Raw genomic sequence first — 26,285 nt, forward strand, 5'->3', positions numbered from 1 at the left:
GTAGAGAAGAATTTATGAGGATGAAGCTAGCTTCAAATGTGGCTAGTTCAAAGGAAAAAAGTATTTGTAGCACCTCTTACAGGCCCATTGCAAGCTGTGTGGATTTGAAGTGTCGTGGGAGATACCCAAGGAAAAGGAGAGATCTGTAGTGCAGACGATGACATTGGATACGCAGGGTTATTTCAAATACTCCAGCCTCTCTTAAGAATGGAGATTGGTGCTGGGTAGCTGAGGTGGACTTACTTACTGGTCGTTTGCTATGCTGGTGGTGGTGTAAATACAGAAATAACAGTAAGCTCCAGAAGCTGGGACGTAACTAATGATCCTTTTTGTCTTTCTGGTTCGTGAGTCATTGTGGGCATCCAGATAAACTGTTTTGGGGAAAGCATCTAACTTTGTGAGGAGAATCTTGTAGGAAAACAACCCCAAAAACCCAACCATAGAAGAATCAAGGCTCTATAATCTCAGCTGTGCTGCAGGATGGCTATATGTGCAAAGTCTGAGGTTAACGGTTGGTTCTGTGAACTCACCTCTTCATCTAAATAATAAACTTCATCAGTTCACGTTTTATTTAGAACCCTATCTCTGCAGATTGGCTGCTTTTAATATACGTGTTGCATATTGTGTTCTTCCACTGTATGCATATGGAATTTTGTTTGAACTCGTGTATGTCTAAAACCCTGGCTTCTTGTTCTGTCAGAAGTTAAACTAAATTTCTGAAGTAGTGTTAGAAGCTTGCTAGTCTGGAAACTTCTCTCTCAGTGAATATTTCTGTTAGTAGATTTGAATTTCCTGCATAGCAAACATCAGGATCTTGCAAAAAAAATGCTGCTTTCTCTTAGAACGGGCTTTGCTCTTTTTAGGTCTTGTTACTGGTCTGCCCGCTTGAGTTCCCTGTGTGAGTCATGTGTGATCAGAGGTCGCTGGCAGGGTGTCTTCAGGTGCAGTACGGCGTGCCAGATGATTTTCCACAGTGAGATGCTGCGTGGCTTTCTGGGGCTCACCCACTCGCAAGCCTCTGACCGTTGCCCGAGGAGAAGCAAGGTGGCTGAATTCCGTGTGAGTTGGCAGGGGGGAGGTAGCTCAGGAATACCCAGAAGACGGGAGAGGGAGTTTTCTTCCCCAGTTTTCTCATCTGTTGATGGTGAGTTGGGTAACTTCTCGGCCAGCTAGCGCTTGGGTAGTCAGCCCTCGAAACCTCCCGTGCCCATTGGGGAGATTTTACACAGCCCGAGCTGTCATTCTTCATTCCAGCACAAGCTGTGAGCAGGGATCATGCATGCTCTTTTTTTTTGGGGGGGCAAGGAGTGCCTTGCTCAGTCTGTGGTCTTCAGAGGACTCTCAGGATGCATGTAACAAGGCGTGACAAGACCTCTGGAGCCCTTGTCTTCCTGGAAAGAGCCCACTAAAGCTGAAGGAAAATGTGTTCTGCTTCTCCGGGAACTGGCTGAGCCCGTAGAGGGAAAGCATCTTGTTGAAATAGTTAAAATGTTATTCTGTTGCTCGTCTTTTACGTCTGAAGCTTGAGGCTCTTGCCCAAGGGCAGTCTTCCGGAGGAGTGGAATATAACTGACTTGGAAGTTTGTCTTCTCTCTGGTGCGCGGAGCTGCAGGTGCTGTGTCTACCTGCCAGTTGGCAGCGTGGTTGGTAATAAAATGCTGCACGTGCCAGTTATTAAGTGAAAAACTATGCAGTTAGTATGCAAACAAGCATTGGCTTGTCCACAAAAGAGCACTTTACAGTTTCGTAATCTCCAGATTCTTTGTTGATGCTTTGAGCCTTCCTAGAAATAGTGAAATGCCAAAACTCCTCTCCTGAAAATGAGTAGAAAGGACTCAGGATTGTTTCTTGGCTCCTAGGTACAGCAGGGGAACGTGTTTCTCTTCATTAGAGCACAAGCATTACCCTCGGTAGAAGTTCTGAACTACCCAGACTTCATGTAGAAAGAGCTGCAGGTGGGGTTTTTATTCTCAATTTTTCTGCTTGCTATTTCCTTCAAACAGGTGGTGATCCACATGCCACTTGTGCCATTTTGTGCTGGTTTTGTCAATGAAATGCTGCTCAAAGCAAAAGCACCTTCAAACATGAGGTGGAGGAGGAGTAAGGCTGGTAAGAGACTCTTCAGTCTTTCGTTTTCGTAATCTCCTGGGTGGTGTTTTGTCTGCAGATGGTCGCTATTCCCGGAGGAGTGTTCACCATGGGCACTGATGAGCCTGAGATACAGCAGGATGGAGAGTGGCCTGCCAGAAGAGTCCACGTTAACAGTTTCTACATGGATCAGTACGAGGTCAGCAATGAGGAGTTTGAGAGATTTGTGAATTCTACTGGGTACGTTACTGAGGTAAGGCGGACAGGTATACGGTCTCCTGGCGTCTTTCTTTGTGTTGGCAAAATCCTTGTTAAAGACTTAGGCTTTCTTTTTTCTTTTTGAAGGACATCACAATACTTGCTTGGGATTTGCACAGTAGAATATTTCTGATCTAAGTAGTGGAGGAATGAAGTTGTCTTGCCTTGCTGCCTGGGGGTCTGAAAGGGCATTTAAATGTGTACTGCTACATTTAGTAAGTGTCCTGATATCTGAATATCTAATATCTTCGCTGCAGTATGACTGAGGCAGCCTGGGTGAAGCTAACAGATGGCTTAAGATGTCTGTGCAGGGTTTTGGATGGGGGGTTTGTTGTTTGGGGATTGTTTTTTTTCTTTTTTGGACCTTTGGGTCCTAGGACATCTTTGTGCCAGTACAACTGTGTTGTTAGATTTTCCTTACATTAGAGGAACAGGGGTGAAGCAGTTTTGAAAAATGGTGATAGCTGAGGACTCTGCAGGCTAGTTCAGCACGGCTGCTTGCTAAGGAGCTGAGCAACAGAAAGCCCTGCTGTCTAAAGAAGGTATAATAGCAAGTATAATAATAGTTTTGTGCATGTTGCTGGGAACAAAGGACTAAGAAAGAATATGTTAAGGTTCTTCCAAGAAAGAAGCTACCTCTGCCTGAGGCTCTGATCTTTCCTGACAGTTGACTGTTCCTACGCAACTTTTATTTGCCTAAAAGGGTTTTATAAAAGCTTCGGTGATGATGAGGTCTCAGAGGAGGCACTTTGCTGAATTCACTTGATAAACTGGTTCTCGCTTGGAAGACAGGATCCTTCTGGTTGGATGAAGGGCTGCTTTTATCTGCGGCGCTATTTCTATGTTCCTAGCTCAGTTACGAAAAAAGGTCGCCTAACAATTTTGAGTTTGAACAGGGCTGGCCTGTTGCAAGCAGCTTCTGGAACGAGCAGAGGTGCAGCGGTGTTTAAAGGCAGCCCTGCATCGGACGGCGTCTGCTGCAGACTGCTTCATGGCTCAGCTGCTGGAGTTGGGTGCTCCACCGACACTTTCTCCCTTCCTCCCTCACACCGGGCCCCCTTTTACGCTGGATTTGGAAAAACAAACTTGGAGTTAAACAGCACTGATTCTGCAGGGTGTTTTGGGGATGCAGCTGAGCTGGTTTTTGTGTGTTTAAACAATGTCTGTATTACTTACTGTGGGTAAACAGAGCCAACCTACTTCTTGGTTTTCTTTTTTTAAGGACTAGACTGAACTCCAGTGGCAAATGAAGCCTGAAAATAAATAGAAAGCTGAAGGAAAAAATCTGCGCATGTACAACTGTCTTGTTGAACCAAAAGTATTTTTAAATAAACTTCAGAAAAAAAAAAACCCTTGGTGGAGGCTGTCAGACTGAAATCTAGGATCCTTTAGGTGATAAACCCGTTTGCCTCTGTCTGGGTCTTTTGGACTGGCCAAGTGAGGGAAATTCACTATTTTTTTTCTTCTCTTTCCTTTCTGAAACTGAATGTATAAAGATTACAGTCCTATGCTAAAACCTGTTGCCATTTGGGTAGTGAATGGAACCCTTCTTTTAAACTGTGCTTCTTGAAGAGTTCTGAGCATGCAGAAGCAGCTCATGGTGATCGTTCTCAGTCTGAATGCCTATAATAAAGAAACTGAGAAGGGCAAACGTGTTGAATTCTGATAACGTGTTTTGACTTCCCTAGTATATCAGTTCACTTAGTTTATCAAGGGCAAAAAAACCCTGTGTTAGTATCGTGTAGTGTGATTCATTTAAATTATTTGTATTTTTTGTTTCTCTTGGCCTTATATAATGCTACATATAATGATTGGGTTACTTTTAACCCTTTATTGCTGTTGTAACAGCACCTTAAAACATGCTAGTGATGCTGAAGGAGCCGTAAGTGACAAGGCTTAAGTCTGTTATTGTGATTCCCAAAGGCAAAATAAGAGAAATGAAATATGCCCTTGAATGTTAAATTGACTGTAGCATTTCAAAGCAGTTAGGACAACTGGAACTGCATTTTTAATCAATAGAGGTAAAAACATTTGCAGAAGTTCTGTGAGCTGCCCTCTGTCCAGTGGCTCTTGAAGAACAACATCATCCAGAGATAAAATGTCTTCTCTCCTGTTCCAAAACAGCTTCCTTCAAAGAGAACTCAAAATTACTATGAGAATTTCCTTGTCCTTGATAAAATAAAGCTGTAAACGTGAGTGGCGTTTTAAGAGTAATGTTCCTTTAATAATGTGGTCGAATCTTCTGTTCTTTCTACAGGCAGAGAAGTTTGGCGATTCCTTTGTGTTTGAGGGGATGCTGAGTGAAGGAGTGAAGGCTGGCATTCACCACGCAGTGAGTAACTCGGCAGTGTAACACTGACTTAGCGGTCACTGGGGTAGATGGGCGAGCAATTATGGTAGGAATATCTAAATGGTGTGATGTTCCCAAAGCCACGTACAAAACTGGGCTTTATGGAGGGGTGTTTGGCCTAGAATGAGAGACTCCCTCGAGCGTGGAGGATTTACAGTCTATTCTGTAATTGTTTTTAAACAAACAATGAAACTCTGCTCCTGATTAGCAAGAGTTAGTATTAACCCCTTCTTGTCTTTCCTCTCCTAAATGAGAGATACTTAGGACTGTAGTAAGTGGTGCAGGCATGAGGCTGTTTCTTTGTATTACACGTAACGCAGTGATGCTTTGGAAATTTGGATTTCAGCAGTGGCTCTGCTGAGGGATGTGCTGCGCAGGTGAAGAAATGGAGCACTTCTGGCTCCAAGAGCATAGGTATGTGTGACTGGCACGCTCTGCCAGCGCAGTCTTATGTCCAAACTAAGACGTAATTATGTCTTGTCTTATCCCGGATCCTACTGCTGTAAGAAAATAAGGGTAATCTGTGTATCTTATACAATAGCGATGCTTGCATGAGTGCTTTTTCTAGGTAAACTAGAGGCAGATGTTCCAAGGAAGTGCCATTTCTATGGCAGACCAGAGTCTGTAAGACTCCTTGCTATGTTGTGAATGACTTCAGCTTGCTGTGCTTCCTCCATCTCTGCAGAAGATCCTGTATGCCTTGCTTTTTTCTTCAGTTCCCTTCACGTTGCTAGGGCAGCATAGTGATCCTTGTAGGTGCAGTGCTGATTAAACTGGAGCTGATCCAGTTTTCCTATTGAGTGGAAGTGAATATTGTTTTAAAAAAACCCAAAAGTTTGGTAGCGAAGCTTCCCTGCCCCCCTCCCCCCATCTTTCTGTTGTGAATGTGTTGCTGAGCCTTTCTTAGGCTTCATTCACCTCCTCCTTAATCTAAACAGGTCACTTAACCTTTACAGCTCCTGACAGTAAGCAGATTATGTCTTGTCATCTCCTGGATGAATTTATCTGCTTTGAGCAGAAGTTTGGACAAGATGCCCTCCTGAGGTCCGTTCCCATCAGAACTATCCTCAGGTCTGATGAACACACTGCATTTCCAGGTCTCTTGTCCCATGCCTTAGAAATGAAGCGTTCTGTGGAGGGGGGGTGGCTTCAAGGTGCATTTACTCTGGGTGGGAATTTCTTTGCTTTTTTGGTTAATTTTCTTTTGGAGCAGTGAAGAGAACTTGGCTCATTCTGCAACTGCTTGAATCAACACAGGGAAGCAGGACATACACAAGGCAGGGATAAGGTAGCGGGACTGAAACTGCATCTTTTGGCAGTAGTTTGGCAAGGTGCGAGTGAAACCGCACCCAGAGAGGAGCACAACTGTTTCTTGCCAGCTTGTGCACCTTCTGATGCTGGATAAGCAAAGAGGAAGAGATGGGGCAGCCTGAGATGGAGGTATTTCTTAGTTAGTGGCAGGTGGTTCTTATGCACACCATTTGATCTAAGGTGCAACTTTAAGAGTTTAGAGGATTATTATTTATTATTACAAATAACTGAGAATACCTGGGGCTTTAGTATTTTGTCATTTAACTGTCTCCAAAATAGTTTATGACACAAAGAGAACTTTTCTTCCACGTGCATGGTGCAATAACTTATGAATATTCATTGTTCTATGTAAGTGATGCTCTTGGGTGAGGGGAGTTTGATTTCTTTACCTTCAAGGAGCAAACTGACAGGCTGGAGGTTCCAAGAAGCCCTGTGTGCTGTGCATGACTGGCGAAATGTGGGGTTTCGTTTCCTACCGCAAGAAAAAGGACTATTACAAGAGTAGTTTGGTATCTTTTAATTCAGGACTAGCATTTGTGTCGTGTGAGATACAAGAAGACTAAACTGGACTTCCCAAATACTAGCATAACTGATGCTGAAGGTAGAATAAATGCAGATGGGCTCATCCCATCTTCACAACAGTCTGTATTAGAGAAATTCTTTCTCCTGCCCTAGTTCTGTTCATCCTAGGGATGCAGAAATCCCTAAATCGGGCTCTCTGTTCTAAAACAAACAAATAAGCCCTAAGAATGCTGGGGTGAGCTCAGTCTTGGCTACTTGTGTAAACACAGAGTGTTTGGAGCCACTTTCCTGGGTGTGTCAGCCAAATTTTAGAGTGTTGGCTGTAGCACTAACAGAACAAGTATTATGCCAGAGAGCTGGCGTGGAGCCCAAACTGGTCTCTCTGGCTGCTTCTTTATGAAGCTTTTCTGTATTTGTTAAAAGTAAACTTTCGGAGCCTGTCCTTTTGCCATGTTTTCAGAATTTATTATTGGGCCATGTTGCGAGTTGCCAGCATGCAGAGCATGGTTGAAATAGATCCAGAGAGAGATTGTACTAATTATTTTGGTAAAGTGAGCTGGAGAATAGTGACTGCCTGCCTTGTAGTTTGGCACTTCTTAACTTTATGCTGATGCTGTGGACAAACTTATGTTCTAAAGCATGGTAATATTGTGAGGAGGTGAAAAACAAACTAGAAGCTGCTTTTCTTCCTCCTGTCTGCCTGCCCTCTCGCCAGCTACATACCACAAAATCCAACTTTTAGCAAGGAGCTTCTGTCTGCAAGGACAAGGTATCAGAAGGCAGCTCAGTGGCAGAGCTGGAAAGAGCTCTAATGTCTGAAGATACAGCTTAGAATTTTATCTGTATGTTTCTGCCTCTCAAACCCATGTCTTTCTGGTGTGCCAGTACACATTTTCTGTGAGAGGTCATAAAAGTTGAGAGTACTGTGCAGACCGTGGGTGTTCTGAGGGTCTTTGGGTTTTGTGACAGTGCAATTTGTAGGCTAAACAGGCGAGCATCCTGCTGTTGAAGGGAAGGGAAACGTCGGCCATGGGGATGTGGAGTTCAAATATAATGTGGTCAGACTGCTTCACAGAGAACCAAATTCTGTGTAGGCCATGCTTATCCCGGCTAAGGGAAACTAAGAAAATGCATTAGCAGCTTTCTATAGATCGTGCTTTCAAGAAAGAAGTTTCTCTAGACAACTTTCTGGCAAGAAACTTCTTACTGCTGAGATGCAGAAGCATCCCAACTATGGGGCAAAAGCAAATTCTTCCTAGGGATCTGCAAGCTTAAATTAAACAATAGAAAATAAAAGCTAGCCTCTTGTTACGTTGCCCAAAATATTTAATTTCTACTAGTGTCTGCTGGGGAAAAATGGTGAAAGGAATCTAATATTTTTAAATCACCTTAAAATTAGAAAAAAGCGAGCACAGTTTGAAACTTGGCTGCTGCAGTGTAACTGTTCAAGTGTAATCAGAGGAAGTGTGAATTGCGTGAAGTGGGTTTGCATCAGCAGATTGGAATGATCATTAGTAGAGAAGATTAAGGCTTGTTTCTCAATGTATACCTTAGCCAACTCATATTTTAGCTTGTGGTATGTACCTTCTTGAATCATAACTATCACCGTGAAAAGCAGAACTAAGACACAAACATTGGTGCGTTACTGGTACTGGAAATCCCTCCACCAAACTGATGGGAGAAAGGACAGTGTTTTTACTTTGCCTTAGTGGCTCAGGCTGGTTTTGATAAGGCTTTTCGCCAGCTGAAGGCCAGGGGTGCTAAATGCAAATGCAAATCTAGGGGAAGAGTGACAGGAATGTGTATTTTGGAAGTAGTATTTCATACACAATGAAAGAATTGTGGAAAGGTGGAAGTGAAGATGTTGAACTAAATGGTGTATAACAGCTCCTATAAATAAAGAGGAGCACATGTCTGTTGGGGAGTGCTGGGGGTTTTGCTCTCTTTGGCCACCTTGGCTTCTCCAGTTCTTAAACCGGGCCAGTTTATAATTGCCCCTCAGAGGAAGCAGAGAGCTGAATTAGAACAGAGGTGGGGCTGGTGAAAGCTAGTGCAGGAGCAAACCAGCTTAGCACGTAGAATAATTGTTGGAGCTCTGGGTGTGCGTTTCCTGGAGGTGAGGTGGTCTCCCAGATAGCCACGGCTACAGGAACGTAAGTTGGACCTAACCCTGCCCTGGAAGGGAAGCCCTAACAAGGGGTGTGGCAGCCAGGAGTTGAATTGTTCTACATTTCTGGGAACTCGATTTTTAGTTTGGGCCTCTAAGTTTGCAGGGGTGACATGGCACAGAGCGAAAATTCGGCACCGTAACAGATGAGGGTGTTACTGATAGAATTGGCGAGGAGCTTTCCAAATAAAAAAGGATTTTCTAGGGCGAGGGTGGAAGGTCCTTTGAAACCAAAATGTTTTATGTGGGCTTAACAAGTTTTGATAGCTTCACATATTGAAATCTCTTCTCAGACTTGCAGATTAAAACCAACTACTAATTACTTCATCTATTACAGCTATTAAGTTATGGCCTTTCTTGGGTACTTGGCCTTTGGTTTAGATGCCATAGATGAATCCCAGTCTAGAATTGCCAGTAACTTGGCACGCAGAGTTTTTTTTTCTTTCCTTCTCTTTTTTGAGGATTTTGGGAAATGGAAAAAGCTCAAAATTCAGAGATTTTGCTATTCTGATTTTATGATGAAACGGTTTTCCTACTCTCTGATCTCAGTAACTGAATTGAGGAAGGAGAGAGGGGGAAATGCTTGTCCGGTGCTATTATTCCGTGGCGTTATAAATGCCATTTCTGTGGCATTTTAAGGTATCCTAGAGCAGAAAGCATGGAGGTTGTGTCTGTGACATGAGCAGGCACCGAGGCGTGCTTGTCAGTGAGGGGATTTGAGGGCGCTTGCAGATAACTGCAAGAGTTTCGCTTGCTGTGCGGCTGCCCTGGAACAGGTAAACAGGATCGCGCTCGCCGAGACTGGAGTGCTGTGCAAGTTAGATTTCCTTACTGGAGAGTAGCGGGAGCGTTTTTATTCTTGGCTTGTGGAAGATATCAAAATTAATTTTTGTTTGTAGGCCGGATAAATTCTGCCGTGAAGAGACGGAAGGCGTACAGACCTGTGTACTGCGTGCGTCTGTAGGAGGTACTGGATTTTTGGTCTGAGAATGCAGTGAAGTTGGTTCACTGGCAGCCTTGAGCAAACGCTACTCAGGAGTTCTGGCCAGTCTAGAACTACAGGGTGCTGCTTTCATCCCTGTTTGTATGGAAGCCACTGCTGCGGTCTTGAGCTGGGCAGCTGACCCATTTACAGCCGTGCCTCTAGCCTGTAATTCAAAGGGCATACTCCGGTTCTGAAAACACTGAAAACATTAGGCCTTTCAAATGAGAATTTCAAAATAATAATGAAATGAGCAGTGTTTGCAGGTAGGCTAGCAGTGCTAGTGTTTGCAGTAGTTACTATAGAGAAGGTGCCTTCTGACAGCGTGCACTAATAACTTGCTTATCTGCGGCTTGGGGCAGAGCAGGTGGCTTGTTGTAGAGCTTGTCTGATACTGGTGAAATGTCAACATGCGTAGGATGCGTAAGCACAAGCGGACAAATACGCTTCTTGCTGCTTCAAGGGTAAGTTTCATCCCTGCCACACTTGGCTTTTGCTTTTTCAGGGGCATTTCCCAGAGGGAACTGAAACCAAAGGAAGAGATGGGTGAGCTTGTTTCCTGCAGACCCCAGTGCTTCAGATACCCCCTAGAAGGAGCTGGGAGGATGGAGCTATTGAACGGTTAATCTCTGTCGTCTTATCCTGTGCTCCCACTAGTGGGATGAAGAACGACGTGCAGGAAGCATCTCTGTGGGCATTACCAGTAAGATTAGTCCACATTTATCAGTATAAATTAAAACTTTAAAGAGGGGCATTGCTTGTGCCTCAGGCTGTAGATGTATCCGTGCACGCCTCATTTTCTTAAAGCTGACGTTCACTTGGTCATTGGAGAAAATGACTAGCTTGAGCGCAGGTTTGGACGTTGGCTGAAAAGCAGACTTCCACAGGTGGAACTCACCAGGAATATCAGTTTCTCAAAAGAAGCTTCTTTGGATTCCAAAACTTGCACTTAATGAATCTTACTGGATTTTAGCATCAAATATTTTTGGTTGTTTTTCTTGGAGGATTGACACAGCTGTGAAGTATTACACTGTTTAAATGAGGTTCAATGACCTTTCCTAATGCAAAGGAAAAGGCCCCTTGGTAAAAGTGCTAGTTTCAGATCAAGTCTGAAACCTTTTCTCTAACTGATGGCTTAAAATATATTTATTCGTATTCTGTAAATCTGCTGCCTTTCCTTTATGGGGCACTGCAACTTCAAACTACTTTAAAATGCTGGGGCTTCACTCAAGGCTTCCAACAGGCTGCCCAGGGCAGTGGGGGAGTCCCCACCTCTGGAGGGGTCCAAAAAATGTGTAGACGTGGCACTTCAGGGCATGGCTTAGCAGGCGTGGGGGTGTTGGGGTGACGGCTGGACCTGATGATCTTAGAGGTCTCTTCCAACCTTATTGATTCTATGATTCTAAGGCAAACAAGGTCAGTATTCCATATTAAAGAAAAACCCTTGTTGCTTTCATCTCTGAGTTAATGAGGGAGGCTAGAGGCTTTAGAAAATAAGAATGAAAACAGATTCTTCTGTAACTAGAGCTTTTGGGGAGCTGGGACTTTTGATATAATAAACAGCACGGGACTTTGCAGCAGCGTTGCAGAAGCTGGCAAGGTGAAGCATTAGTTATCTTCTGGAAAAATACTCAACTGTCTACTTCTAAGCTGTTTCAGCGTCCTTAATTACTGATTTGGTGGAGAATTTGACTGTCATGTTTCAGTTTGGTTTATCTACGTAATTATGGAAGGTTTGTTCTTCTCTGCAGAGTATTTTCAAGTACAAATACGAGTTACAGCTGCATATGTGGATTTTGTCTCCCTTGTGCAGCTGCTATGACAACCTTGATAACTGGCTGGAGGGATCTACTCTTTGTCTCGAGCCTGGGAGCGGCGTTCGCTGCCACACTGTTCACGTGGCGATGTCTCCGACTCCCTTACAGCTGTGTCAGCTTAAACACGAGCCCGTTGCTGTAGCGATGCTGTATGGCACAGAAATGGGTCACGCTCACGCCGTGCTCGCCGTGCCCATCGAAAGGAGGAGCAGAGCTGCAGGCTGACGAAGGTGGACGGGGAGCATGCATCTGCTGCGGGGCTTTGCCTTGCTTTTGGAAAGTGGCTTTAGGATCACGGGAGGCCACTGCTTGGCTCCGGCTTGTTTCCAGCTGCCCCTCATGTCGTGATGAGTTCTGAATCCAATGGAAAAGCTGAATCAGAGGAGGGCTGAGCTTTTTCTCTGCCCTCCGCTGATTTCCCGCTCTGACCCAGAGCACGACTTCACGCCGGTGGTGACAAAGCCACCCAGAACGCTCCGCGGGCCCCGAGGAGCTGCCGCGTGCCGATGTGCGGGGCTGCCGAGTCGCGCTCCCGGCGCTTGGCAGCTCTGTCCGTGGCCGTGGTCCGCTCCTGCGGGCAGGCGTCGGCCGGCGCTCCCCACCTGCGGCAGAGCGGGCTGCGGGCCGGAGGGAGGGATGCTGGAACGACCCCCGCCGGGGGATAAGGGGGAGATCTCTGCCCTGGATCTTAGCGAGGGAGGAGGTTCGAGGGCTGTTGGGAAGGTACTTAGAAAAATAGATGTAAATAGAAAATAGGTGTAAAGTTACTCGTGAGCGGGACCCCACCTGATTCGATTTCTTTGTGGTTTCTGAGGGGAAAACAACAGTGGCTCATCTGTTGCCCAGTAATTCTTTTTATTTCTTAAACTCCCTGCCCTACTAAAAATGTTCTATTTTCTGTCTGCCTCTTTCTTCAGCAGTTCATTAATCAGCTGTTCAGGGTTTAGCATGTGGCTGAGAGGAGGGAAAATTGTCAGAGATCTATGGATAGAATAAAACCTCATCCAAAAATTATATTCTTTACTGAATAACTAATTTTTTCTCACACTCTCCCAACGCTAGCGATGAGGGTGTCCGGACCACTGGGTGTATTTCCCAGAGATAATGCTTCTAAACTTCCCTGCTTCCAGCCGAAGCACGCGTTGCTGTTGTAGCCTGGCAGATGCTTTTGCAGAGTGAAGATGTGCAGTGTTTAACACGGTCGGACTCAAAGAAGTGGTGACCTACAAAGTCGGCTTCGGAAGCTGAAGCGTGCGTATCGTTCTTTAAGAACCCACCACTTAATAAACGGTTCTTGAAATGTTTTCCAGACTTAGGCTACTTCTCACTCAGAAAATATCTTTTCAGACCGTTGATTCCTGAATTGCTGGAGCTCTTACTCTGCAACAACTTTGGCTTCTTCCAGATGTTCACCTTGACCTAGTGCGTGCAGGCCGCATGATATTACCGCGGCGTTGTAACGCTGTAGCACAGCACCAAGGTGTTTGGTGCTACGTGTCTGCACAACAGCACCAACTCCTCATTATCTTCTGGGCCTGATTTAAGGTTAAAAACTACAGCTTTGTTATTTCAACTGACTTGCTGCATGTTAGATGTGGAATTAGAGCCAAGATTAGCTACTCAGTTGAGTTTATTTTTGGTGATTTTTCTAACACATAACGGTGATTTGAATTTGAGATTTGGAGCTAAAGTAGGGGGTTGGGTTTTTTCTAACACAGCCAGTGCCGTGTTAGGGGCAAGACCAAAACAGATGTTTTCATGGTTATTGGGTGGGTTTTTTGGGTGTTTTTTGGGTGTGTTTTTGAGGGTATTCCTGTACTGCTTTTGCAGTGCCAGTAACCGTGTAATGCTGACCATGAAATGGACTTTCCTGGTGTTCCTCCCTTTCATTTTTCTATGTATGTTTAGGAAGGAATTTTCTTGAAGATGATTGTAAAGTAGTCTAAAAATCTTAAAATCACGAGTTAATGGAGCCGTTAAACTTAGGATATCCCAGCCTACTTTGAAAAGAAAATTGGATACTTTGAATTTTATGCAAGCCGATAGTGGGAGTACAGGCATCAGTTCTGCAAATTGCTTTGAGTGGGAAACTCGTAGGTCGGCTTTAACTGTTAGTACATCTTCCCAGTGTTGTTGTGTCGTGGTCTCTCTTTCTCCGCAGCTCTACCAGTCTCTGGTAAGCAGGACAGTGAGTTCGGAAGGTTTAATCCTGGAGCAGAGAGCTGGGTATTCCATGTTTCTGGCTGGATGAGACCAAACCAAGCACTGAGCTCCTCTGCCTCCGAGGTGTGCTTTGCCCCTAGAACTGCGCTGCCTCGGCTGTCGAGGCAGCGAGGGCTACCCTGGTCTGTCAGACGCGATAGGCTACGCTGGGGAGAGTTCATCAGGAGGAAGGTGAGGCTGTCCTCTAATTCAGTGTCTCCCCAAGATCTGTTCAGCGACGCGTGCTGCTGTTTTTACAGAATGAACCGGTTGCCGGTGTACCGAGCACACGGTCTGGAGTGAAGCAGGAGAAGGCGAAGTATTGTGAAAGGAACTAAGCTCGTTAGTGGCAAGGGAGGGCTTTGCTGTATTAACTGTGATGTTGTATTATCTCTGTCTAATTAGCTCGTCTACTAATTGGATTTAGAGCAATTAAAAGCTGTAAAGACTTCTGAGCAGTTTTTTGAAAGGACTGTAAATTTCAGGTACATGACTTTCTCTTTTGCAAAGAGCATCTTGGTGCCTGCTCCCGGTGTCAGTGGCTGACTTAGATTAGTTTCTAATTAATTATTGAAGGCTGTACTTAGTCTATCCCTGTTATCACTGTCCTAGTACTATATGTGTAACTCCTTTAAAGATCTGGGTGTTCTGCAGAGGCTGGCAGCCATTTGGTGCTCAGCTCAGCAGAGCCAGAAACAGAAGATGTGCACGCGTAGTGCTCTCATGCAGAGAGACTATATTTTTCTCAGTTTAAAATAAACCATTCTGATTGAAAGCATCTGGTTTTTTTCTTTTGCATAACAAAAATGTTTTCCAAAATTAAAGTCTTCTAAAATGTAAGTCTTTGCAGTCTCATGCAGAGATTTTTCTCCAAAGCCCAGCAGTTTAACTTACAAAAATGTGTTGTGCTTTGAAACTATCCAGATGAAATCTTACTCGTGGTCTTTCTGATTCATGGAGAACCTTTAGCAAATGGTGCTGCAGCTCTCGTGTTTTCTTTGAAGAGCTGTAAAATTCAAACTTTGGATTTCTGTCCTGTCTTGAGTACACATTAAAGGTTAAAGCTGAAAATATACAAAGAAGTGGTTAAATCAGACTAGTTCTGAGCCTGTTGACGGTGGTATCTGTTTAGCAGCTTGGTCATTCTAAGGCTTTAATGGTATGAGAGTCGAGCTGAGGATCCCACTGAATGAAGATGCCACCTTTGGGCTTGAGTGCTCAGTAACAGAGCTGTAGCTTCTACTAAGAGATCAAATACCTCTCGTGGCCTTTTGAAAAGGGCAGGGGCTCCAGTTGTGGGGAGAATGTTGCTGGCTTTGTTAAACAGTGAGCCAGAATTGTGTGGTGGGTGCTTGGCATGCTGGGGAGATGCCTGAAGGGTCCTGTTTGGATGGAGAGCACATGGACAGAGCGTCTGGGTCATCAGCAAGCTGCTGAGAGCTGCTTTATTTCCTTTGTCCTTAATGCCGATGTCTTCTCTTCACTGGCTCTGGAAGAGTGTGGCAAACCCGCGTGTGGGTGGCTTCCCAGCCCGGAGGAGCCCTGCAGCAGCTGGGGGAAGCCAGCGCTCTTGCCTGGGGCTCGCAGAGCGCTGGGGGCTCTTCAGCTGGGCTTGGGCCAGCAGCTCTGCCGCTTCGGTCCAGCACTGCCGTTGGTTTGCAGTGAACTTTTAGGTAGGGCACCCAGCTGCACGCTGTAGGCAAAATCTGTTTGTGATGGTGGGATGAGAGTGAAAAGCTGTCATGGGAGATGCTCGAGCATAGATTGATCAGGTGCTGTAAAAAGAAAGTAAGAAGTCTCTGTGCATTAGCAGCACTGCTATTTCTTAGGCACTACAGTTTATTTTCCTACTGAAACGTTGCAGTGAGGGATCTGATGTGTAGTTTGGATCAGAGGGTTTTTTAACAACTTCTGTTTGTCATGGATGTTTTTTCTCTCACATATATGTAAATACATGTTAAATGCTCATCACTGTTGAGGGATGCAGCTTCCTCCCAGAGCTGCTGTTAAAACTCTTTGACCGGGCTCTGTCTCCCGAGTACCAGCTTTCAGTGACTTGTATTTTTGGACTCTTCCTGTGAAGCATTTGGTGAGATAAAGAATAATGCTCTGGGCACGATTCCTACCTGTGTATGTAACGCTTTGCAAAGTTGGTTTAGCAGCATGATGAAGAGAAATAGATATTCTGCTTCTGCCCTTTGCCACCTCTGGAGGGGGAAAGCTGAGGGGCAGCAGAGGGGGCCGAAGCTGCTGAAGGTTGCTCTGCAGGCCGGTATTGGAGCAGCATCGGGATCCCTGAGGTCTGGGCTACCCACCCGGTAGGCTGTTTAACTCCTGAAGCACTGCAGGCTTATTTACTTTGATTTTTGTTCATTATGGAAATTATCTCTGTAATAGGAGTATTTTAGAAACAAGCACTCAAGCTGCTGGGAAAAAACCACTATTGATGATGAGCATAAGTGTTCTTTTTTGCCTCAATTTTCTGAAAGGACCCGGTATTAAGTATTTCTAAGTGAGTGTGAATCAGAATAGAATAGTTAAATGTGCTGTGCACTGACTTTCTCAGCTTTGAAGTAAGCTTAGTAGAAGAAATCCTTCATGAAGGTATTCCAGGAATAATTCCTTGGCATTGCAGAAACAAATTTGTGACTTTTGGTTAGAGAGAAGTACTTGATGTCTGCATTATTGCACAGTATTTTGCCTGCAAGCTCCATTTGCTCAGCAAACCAACTGGGGGGTGGAGAAAGGCTTTGCTTGACTTCTGTGGCTCTTCTGTCTCCACCTTCTGGAAGCTGATAGCAAATAATTTAAAATCAGCTTGCGGAGTTAATCAACTGGAAGGCAAATGTGTGGCAAGATGCGTGTTTTGACCCGAGTTGAAAGATGTCATCAGGATTTTGTTTTGGTTATTCCAAGACCTGTGAGTCGAGGGAGCAAATAATTGGGGTGAAAATTCTCTTTAAGCCAGAACTGTCTTTTTTTATCATCTCTGCAGAATGTGTCAGGCTGAAGCCAGCCAGGAGGTTAACTGGTGTAGCTGTACTGGGGGCATACTGGTGTAGCAGAGCAGAGCAAAGCTCTGACCTTCCCACCTCTTCCAACCACTACAGTCAGAGTGTTCTTGGCATGTGTTTTCAGAGGTGAAGAACTGAGAATGTCTGAGAGGACAGTCAGTGTGCCGAAGGCTGTGCCTTAAAGAGAATAAACCGTGCCTTGTCTCAGACCCGCAGGTGAGCGCGTAGAGCAGCGGAGGTGTGCTCAGGGCTTGGTCTCCCTCTCTTGTTTTTGGGTGGTATTTTCTTTGTGCTGTTCCCTGGCCAGCGGTGTTGTAATGTGGATCAAATGATCGCCTTGGTTCGTCGGAGTGAGAGGTCAACGGGCTGCAGGCAGAGCCAAGAGCTGCAAATGAAAGCTTTGTTGTCATATGGTGGTTTTTCAGAATAGCCTTTAGCTGGGAATTTAAGTCTTCTTCTCTGGCCTTTCTTGTCCCTTTTCAGGTTGCAGCTGCTCCCTGGTGGCTGCCTGTGAAGGAAGCCAACTGGAAGCACCCTGAGGGTCCTGACTCTAGTATCTCCCACAGGTAAGCCATAAATGGCCATTCAGTTATAACACACGCTGCTTGTCAATGTACCTGTAAACTTGCACAGGTGGGGGGCAAGAAAGGGGTTTTAATTAGTTATGTCTGCTGCTGTTTATGCAACTATTTTCCCATATTCTAGCGTGTTGCATGCAATATTCAGTGGTCGTATGGTCAATGGCGTGGTAGTGTTTCAGAAAGGTCTGTAAGCACTTCCCACCCGAGCGAAGAGAGACCACACTGAAACGTGCTTCGACGTGTTTTCTGTTCGCATTCATATGCCAGCGGTGAGACAGAGCAGATCTGCAGGGGGTTGGTACCTCCAGAGCACTCGGTGCAGATCTGGGTCTGGAGAGGAAGATGAAATGCCAGCCCCACGCGTGCTGTGGGAGTCTGTGCAGCGCGTCCTCCATCTGGGATGTGGGGGCCTATCTCTGGCAGCAGAAGACTGAAGAGTTTTGTGCTTTTTACTGTATTCTGACTTTGTGGGCTGATTATTGTGGGAAGCGACTTGTGACTTTATCTGGAAGCTCTAAATGCTTTGGAAAACTGTACTCTTTACCTTAACAGCCTATAGCTAGTGCCGTGCTTTGCCAGCATGAACCCTGAAACTTGCTGATCCGTGTCTTTATGCAATCTCTTTCCATCCAGAAGTGGAATGAGTTTTATGCCTAGAAAATGAAAAGGCTTCATTATTCTCAGGTGCTTTTTGTGGATGCTGCAGACCTAGCCCTGGGCTGCACATGTTGAAAGCCCTTGTTTGGTTACGGGTGTTACCGTGTGCTTACTTGGACGTGACTGTCTTGGTTTGGGACCTCTTGTACTGCAACTCTTCCTCTCGCTAGGCAGGTGTCAGTGAAGTTGGCACCAGCTGCCTTAATCAGCTAGTTAAAGTTTCAGAACTGCTGTTTGAAATGGAGTCAGGCTCTCTAGCCTAGATCTGGGAGATGCTGGCGTGGTTCCGAGTCCTCCAAGGACAGGGCTTTGTTAGTGCAAGATCACCTGATGGCTGAACTCCTTAGTAACAAGTCCGTTGTCTGTTCTCCAAGGGCAATGAAAGAATTATCTGAGGCAAAAATAGAGATAATGTCAGGAGGCGTTGGTAGGGGGAGAGAGAGGAATTTAGGTCACAGGCAGCTGATGAGAGCTGGGAACCTGCCGTGTAAATCTCGCCTTGCAGAAGTATGGCGCGAGCCTGGCCGAGGACAGCGGCTGGTGAAGTTGCCACGTGGCCGTAGCCTGATGGCCCAGCAGGCAGGCGCTGGCTTCTTGAATCGGGCAGGAAAGGCCAGGCAAGAGAAGTCCTCTGTGACTGTCTTCTGGACCAGCACCCGCAGCTTGAAGTACCTTGGTGTAGTAGAGGCTTGGATGGGGGGGATCCCTGTGACAAGAACGACTAGGCGTTTTTTCTTTCTTTTTCTGGAAAAAGAGACCAGGATTGCACAGGCAACCCTGGAACCAAACCAAAGAGAAGATGGGAGCTTTTGTGTGGACTGTGGGCTGCAGAAACACCTGAAGAAAAATACCGATTTTGCTAAATTTCTGCAGTTCACCGTTTCCTGGATTGGGTGCTGCAAATGCTGATGTTGCTAAGAGTAAGGACTCTGTCTCATCTCACCTCTCCCTCAAAAGCCCCACAGCTGACAGCAAAGAGCCTGCAGCGAAGAGAAGAGTGTGCAGGGAAGTGATGAGTGTTCGCCATTAAACTGCAACGTAAAGTTTCCTATCAAGAATCTTCGCTTCCTGTTAAGCCAGGCCAGCAAGGAGTAGGAACGCTGCAGGCTCTTGGTGCCTTCCTTTGGGTTTCTGAGCACTAATACTCTGGCTTCTGTGGAAATGTTGATAGTTCTTCGCTGGCTCCTGGCAGCAGCCAGGTTCTGAGGTGAGACCAAGAGAGAGCCCAAGCCACGAGTGTCTTTGGTAGCTGTAGAGAGCTGTACATAAAAGCGGGATGAGACGAAGAAGTTCATTTTTTTTCTCTTCCTTGTTTTTCTCTGATGGCTGCACTTCCCTTCCAGCAACTTGCTGTCTTTCTTTAAATGGCTTCTTTTCTGTAAAAATAATCAGATGTCATGCCCAGTTGTAACCAAACTGGGAACTTCCTCCCAGACCTTTGTGGCCGTCTCTAAAAGAGTTTCGTGAAGCGCTTGTGCTGCGTAGCTGTGAGCTTGCCTAGTTCTGCTGCTGATCTTGCCCTGTGTATTTTGTTCCCCAGAATGGATCATCCCGTTCTTCATGTTTCCTGGAACGATGCTGTGGCATTCTGCACATGGGCAGGGAAACGGTTACCAACGGAGGCTGAGTGGGAATACAGCTGTCGAGGGGGCCTGGAAAATAGGTACCTGTCATGGGCGGGTCCCTGATAGATGTTTCAAACTGGTATTTACTAGATAAGGGGGAGTCGTGTGGGGTTTTATTACCCTCAGTGTCTTTTTCCTGTGTAGCATGCACATCTGTGGTAAACAGATCGCTGACTTACTCTTCGGAGATTCCTATATGTGAGTGAGTTTCCCGAAATGCCTACGTGGTATGTTGTGGTCTGGACTCTGTAGTGGGAGGAGAGCGCAGGGAGCCCGAGAGAGGAGGAGATGTGCCAAACGCTGAGGCTATTGCAGGAGACAAAAGGTGTAGTGAAAGAGCTCGGTGCCAAGGCCCGGAGAGTTGCGAAGCAGCTGAAGCAGTAAATAACTACATCACAGAATCACAGAATAGTAGGGGTTGGCAGGGACCTCTGTGGGTCACCCAGCCCAACCCCCTGCCCAAGCAGGGTCACCCAGAGCAGGCTGCACAGCACCGCGGCCAGGCGGGGCTGGAATATCTCCAGAGAAGGAGACTCCACAGCCTCCCTGGGCAGCCTGTTCCAGTGCTCCGTCACCCTCAGAGGGAAGAAGTTCTTCCTCGTGTTCAGACGGAACTTCCTCTGCTTCAGTTTGTGCCCGTTGCCCCTTGTCCTGTCACTGGGCACCACTGAAAAGAACTTGGCCCCATCCTCCTGACACCCACCCTTCAGGTATTTATAAGTATATATTAGGTCCCCTCGCAGCCTTCTCTTCTTCAGGCTGAACAAGCCCAGCTCCCTCAGCCTCTCCTCGTAGGAGAGATGTTCCAGTCCCCTCATCATCCTCGTAGCCCTCCGCTGGACTCTCTCCAGTAGCTCCTCATCTTTCTTGAACTGGGGAGCCCAGAACTGGACACAGTACTGCAGATGGGGCCTCACCAGGGCAGTGTAGAGGGGAAGGAGAACCTCCCTCGTCCTGCTGGCCACACTCTTCTTGATGCACCCCAGGATCACATCACTGCACAGCAACTGCAGGGCCACGGATCCACCTGCCATCCGACTGTGGGCGTGGGGAGAAGGGGACGACATGGTGAGGAACAGGCTTAGGTCTGCTCCATCCTGTGTCCTGGGCTCTGCGCTGTGTGGGGCAGTGCTGCCTTTCCCTCCTCCGTGTACGAATCGTCCTCGTAGAACCCTTGCTCTCCTTGGAAGCCTGCTAGATGTTGGTACAGATGGGACTGGAATCCAAGCGGTTCTCCAGGGTAAGGTGGGGAGGAAGGGAGGGCTGTGTGGTGTGTCTCATTTTTTATTTAAAAAAGAAAAAGTGTCTGACAACTGTTCTTCTGTGTCTCTTAATAGACTTTTCCCGTGGGGCAACAAGCTCCAGCCGAAAGGGCAGCATTATGCCAACATCTGGCAGGGCGTGTTCCCAGCTGACAACACTGCCGAGGACGGGTACAAAGGCACCGCGCCCGTAAGTGTGTCTCAGGGTGAATTAATCCTGTGGAAACCAGCTTGGCCTTCCTGAAATCGAGGTCTGCACACTGGGCCACGTCTGTTTTCCATTCCTGTGCTCTCTCACCTCTAGATTTTTAAAGTTACAGTAGATTTCACTGCAGGCTGGAGTACTACCAAGGGATACTTTTTAAAAGCTAATTGAAAAGTAAAGATTACTTTCATTTTAACTTTTAGTTCCTCTCACTGACCTCTTTTCCCCCTTTCCTGTCAGTTTACAGTCAGATGCTGAAATACTTTCTGCCTGCGCTTTTGGCGTTACAATTTTTTGAACTCTCATTTTTTTGGGTAGTTGTTCCCAAAGCACAAAAATCATGTGATAGTTTAAAAGAAATGAAACTTCCCTTTTTGGAAAGCTTCAGCCTGTCTCGTATGGCAAACAAGGGAGTGGAATTTTAAAGGCCATCAAGAATGCGAATGAATTATTTAATGATAGTTAAAGCAAGTCCAGAAAGCTTCATCAGCAGAGAAGTCTGCGGATGCGTGAGCTGGCAGCTACCCTTGCTTTTCTTTGGTGGGAAGGGGAACCTGGAAGCTGTCAGCGCGGAGGTCAGGTCACCAACGCGACGCGCAGGTCTGGGTCTGCTGGCCAGACAGTGGCTCTGTGCAGAGGAGCAGTCTCCAAAGCCCGCGAGGAGGTGTGCTGTGCCACGGCGGGAGTGGGGTGCTGAGGTCATGGGGGACAGGAACAGCTCATTCTTTCCTTCTCTTTTATTTAAACGGCGTATGTAAGGCGTTAGTCCTGCGCTGCGAACTGGGTGCCCGCTTTTGAGATGCGAAAGCAGAAGCTCCTGGTAGAGACAAACGCGCCTTCAGGGTTAAAACCAGGATTTCCCTGGAGTGCCTTACAGAACTGGCGCTTGTGTCCCCGTCTTGTGCAGGTCACTGCGTTTCCTCCCAACGGATACGGCTTGTTCAACATGGTCGGGAACGCCTGGGAGTGGACGGCTGACTGGTGGGCTGTTGGCCACTCGGCGGGCGAAGCTCACAACCCTGTAAGTGTCTCGCTGGCCTCACGTGAAGGACAGAGCTCCCTCCTGCCGTGCTGCTCTGGGTGCTGTTGGAAACCCTGCTGGGCTTTGCTCCTCTCTGCCGGGGCGCGGCTGGGTGCTGGGGCATTAGGAAGCCACAAATCGGATGCTGGAGGTGTAGTGCTGTAGGGCAGGGGTTTTATTGATTTGTTTTTCGTGGACAGCCGTTCACAACTGGTTGGTAGTTGAATGCTTCCAAACTGGCAGCAGACTACATAAATCAAGAATTTGCTAATGCAGTGGAATTAAAAAAAAAAAGAGGGGGGGGGGGGAGGCAGTGGGGGAAAAGGGGAGAGGAGGAAGGATTTTTTTTGTTCACTTATGTTGCTACAAGTTGTACTACTTTTTTTTTCTTTTTTCCTCCTGGTAGAGAACAAACCATCATGAGTTATCTTTCTGGCTTCTAATAGCTCATTTAAAACTCAGCATGTAGCAAGGCCGAAGCGTATGGGGAGAAGCAGCTTGCCAGGCTTTGAGAGGTTAATCTTTGGTTTTCTGCGGGGCGGGCAGAGAAAGAGGTCCTGCAGGGTGAGCTTTGTAGGTGGGGCTTCTCGCGCAGTATCTCGCACCAGGTTGGAGTTCTGGTATTACATCTCCTGCTCTCTCATTTATCCGGGGTGACTGAATCTGAGAGCCACACTGCTGCTCTCACAGAGCTTGTTTTGTTCAGACACCGTTATCTGTAAAGAGAAAACCAATTAAACCTCACAGGGCAGGAGCTCGCTGTTTGCTGCAGGATTTGAGTATCCCCGTGCTGCGGTCTCTCACGATGTGTAGTCTCTCTGGTACGCCGGACTGAGCTGGAGGCCTTTGGAAGTAGCTTGAGGAACTTGCTGAACTTTTCTTTTTGCTGTTCCGTGCTTTGACACTCTGCACAAATCCATATGATGTGGTTTGAGTATTTCACAGTAGCCAAAGTTTTCTGCTGGTCTCTGATTCGGCAGTAATGGGAGGCTGTACTGCAGGAGCGGTCTCTGAACGTGTAAACACCCCGTCTCATCCAGTGACTCGTAGACAGCTGACATTCAGACAGAACTTACACTTAGCATTCAAACTAATTCTTCAGATTTTTTTTTTTTCTGTTTGCATGCTGATTGATTAGGAGAGAAACATCTGCTGTCTTGCAGCTCTGTTTCCGTTCTGGTGGGTTTTTATACGCAATTAAGGGTAACTTTTTTTCTGTGTGTTATGAATGGAAACAAGGCCAGTTTAAGAGCAACATTTCTAAAGATGAAGCCTGGAGTAGCTAGCAGAATGTAAATTGGATGAAGGTGAAGAACAATAAACCTAGCCAAACCTCTGCCCTGGCAGGGCAGAGTATTGATTTGATTGCAGCCTCAGTCAGGGGAGGAGGAGGAGGAGGAGGAGGAGGGGAGTGAGCAAGGCTGGGCTTTGCGTTCCAGCCTCTGTGGTCACCACGGTTTGTACCAGAGAAGCTTCTGCTTTACCCTGCTCGCTGCTGAAGGCAGCTTCACCTCGGTGCCTGGCACCAATGCGCCCCGATCTGCCTACGCTGCCTGAGCTGGGGCAGGAGAGGGGACCCCTTGCCCACCCGCACCCTTCCAGGGACAGACAGCGCCCGGCAGCTCGTAGCGTGTCGACGGTCCCGGCTCGTCTCCCTCCGGTTCTCGGTGTGACGGCAGCCCACGATGCGGGGCAGGGAGGAGGGCACAGCTCTCCAGGAGCCTGCTGCCCTGGCAAGAAGTGGCAACGCTGGGAAACCAGAATGGAGTAACTCGGCCAAGTCTGGAGGATAAAATCACTTTTGATGGTGCTTATATAGAGAACTTAGAAGTCACAGATCTGGGGTCTGTTGCACCTAGATATGTTCCAGAGGTTTTTGTCTGGGTTGGTCTGTAGGTTAGCATGAGGTAGTGCACGTCGTTTGTTTAAACAGATACTGCTTAAAGGCTCTGTGTCATCGCTGGCAAAGTCTTAGGCCTTTTCTTCATGCACCATGACTGGCTTCTGTAGGTGAGAGCCATGAAACGACTAATTTCTGTGGAAGTTACGTGCTAATAATGGAAAAAACCTCCAGGAGTCTTCATCCAAACTGCAGCTTGCAGCTAATCCCTTCCCTGCTGTTGGTGCTAGTTAACTACATCTGGGTTCGTTACAGAAAAAACAACAGATCTCTGTCTGTGGCAGCCTTCCCAACCTGGCCAAGCTGCACAAAACCAGCTGGAAGCGTGCATTTTGCTGAACTACAGCTACTGTGGTATGAACTTGAAAAATAGAAAAAAATCCTGTTTCTGAAGTGGTGCACCTTCATTAGAATGACTGACTTAAACGAGACGCTTTGTCGTTATAAGGTCAATGCGGCAGTGCTGTGGTGTTGAGCTGAGGTGACGGTGAGAAAGAGGGGTCGTGTGACTTCTGCTCTGTTAAACTTCAGCGGCTACGAGTTTGCTTTTTAGATTTGGCACAAACATTTTGCAGACATTTCAGAAAATATTTAAAAGTTGAGTGTTAACAATGATGATGTGCGTTTATTTTCAGTTGGAAACTAATTGCCAGAGTCTAGTGTCTGAGGCAGAGCACTTCAAAGTGAATTCCAAAGGGTTTTTCTGATTAAATGGATAAGGAAACTGACTCTCATAATGTGAAAAGGTGTCCCAAAATAGCCAGGCTGCAGTATCTTCCGAGACATTAAGAATGATTAGCACCATATCTATCAGAGCCAATCTCTTCAGTCTCTCCAGAGTACAAGTCAGCATAACCTATATATAGGATGTATTCTTTCTGCCTAAGAGACCAGGAATTCTTCTAGAGGGTCAGAGCTTAATGAAAGTTTTTAACTTACTTAGTTTAACATCTGAAATCTTCAAAGCAGTTTTCTAGTACTGGAGAGATTTTGGATGTACAGTGGACTGGTGACAAGGAATGTGTGGAATTTTGCACATAGATTCTGGTTTTTTTCCCCTGCGACTGAGCAGCTTGTGTTCACAAGTAATTACCAAAGGCAGAAATAAACTGGGACACCTGAAAGTGCTTTGTAAGTTGTCCGTTACTTTTTAAGGTGTTAGGTCTACATTATGCTCTAACAGTGGCACAGTGTTCTTCCTCTCCTTTGCCAGGCAGAGGACCTGTGCAGGCAAATACTGAAGCCAAATAAGCAAACTTGAAAGATTTTCATGCAGCTCAAGTCCGTGGAGTGCAGAGCTCGGCACCGCGTCCCTGAGGCGCTGAGCTGTGCAGCGCCGGAGCGCTGGGCCCAGTTAGCAGGAGCGGGGCTTTGGGGGTGCAGGCAGAGCTCCCACGTCAGCGGCGTGCAGAGACGGCCCGCGGGTTAGGGTGTGACGGTAGGAGCAGAGCGTTAGTGCGGCCGGGGGTTTGTTTGCACAGCCCGTTCGTTAAGAGCTGAATTGGACACTTCTGCAACTAAGAGTCTCCTCAGCTCTTCCGGTCCAGACGCTTCTTTGTGTTGTAACAGTGGCGTGTACAAAACGGAAGGGGCAAGCGGCTGTTCTCTTGATGTCTGCTTCTCGTGGGATCTGTGCAGCCCTTTTGGCTGTTGGCAGCCTCTCCGTTTCACAAGCAGGCAGGACCAGTGGAGGTCAGTGCTGTGCTCTCCCAGAAAAGCACGGGAAGCAGTCAAGCCAGTAACACTTGCTTAGTGCAGCAGGACGGTCCAGTGGAAATCTCAAATATCAGGAATCCCAAACAAACCAGAATCAGCCACAACTAAAACAGATGCCTGTGGAAAACTCTTTTACACATGGAAATAACTTCTAAATTTTCTCAATTTCAGATGGAATAGCGTCTCTCAATTGTGACCCGTTCTTCTAACTTCCCCTCACCTCCCAGCATAGTCCTGGTCCGTGTTCACAAACCACTAGAAGCCTTTGTAAGCAGAACTTTGTCGTGCATCGAGATTTAGGGTGCCAGGCTGTTACGCACCATGGCTGTCCTCCAGCACACATCGTGTGTTCTGGGGCTCCTCTCTGGAGGAGTTCGTTACCCGAGCGAGTGCCAGGAGAGGACGCAGCGAGCTGTCTTGCTGCTGTTCTCCAAAATTATTTTGCTCCAAGACATCTTGGAGCTGCACAGTGTGGGGCCACACAGCAGGACAAGGACAGGCTTGCAGCGCATCTTAATCAAGTGCGTGAGGTGGGGTTTGTGTGGTTGGACTCAGTTTGGAGGGAATAATAAAATCCACTTGTGAAAAGATAAAACCGATACTTCAG

The 26,285-nt window shown here is 46.7% G+C and overlaps 1 protein-coding gene across 6 annotated transcripts in view; it reads left to right on the top strand.

Annotated features, from left to right (window-relative positions):
- Positions 1-26,285, top strand: part of SUMF1 (sulfatase modifying factor 1) — a 35,701-nt gene that overhangs the window by 2,685 nt on the left and 6,731 nt on the right. The window contains exons 1-9 of one of the 6 annotated variants that reach the window (XM_075432689.1): positions 604-1,059; positions 2,168-2,341; positions 4,604-4,678; positions 17,195-17,277; positions 19,490-19,612; positions 19,719-19,772; positions 20,561-20,814; positions 20,912-21,026; positions 21,949-22,062. In XM_075432689.1, the coding sequence (XP_075288804.1) occupies positions 826-1,059; positions 2,168-2,341; positions 4,604-4,678; positions 17,195-17,277; positions 19,490-19,612; positions 19,719-19,772; positions 20,561-20,814; positions 20,912-21,026; positions 21,949-22,062 (1,226 nt within the window). In that variant the 5' untranslated portion in view covers positions 604-825. Of the gene's footprint in view, positions 1-603; positions 1,060-2,167; positions 2,342-4,603; positions 4,679-17,194; positions 17,278-19,489; positions 19,613-19,718; positions 19,773-20,560; positions 20,815-20,911; positions 21,027-21,948; positions 22,063-26,285 lie in introns of those variants that run through there. The other 5 variants (XM_075432688.1, XM_075432690.1, XM_075432693.1 and 2 more) reach the window with 5 other exon arrangements.

Source organism: Opisthocomus hoazin, chromosome 11, assembly GCF_030867145.1.
Source record: "Opisthocomus hoazin isolate bOpiHoa1 chromosome 11, bOpiHoa1.hap1, whole genome shotgun sequence".
Lineage (NCBI taxonomy): Eukaryota > Metazoa > Chordata > Aves > Opisthocomiformes > Opisthocomidae > Opisthocomus > Opisthocomus hoazin.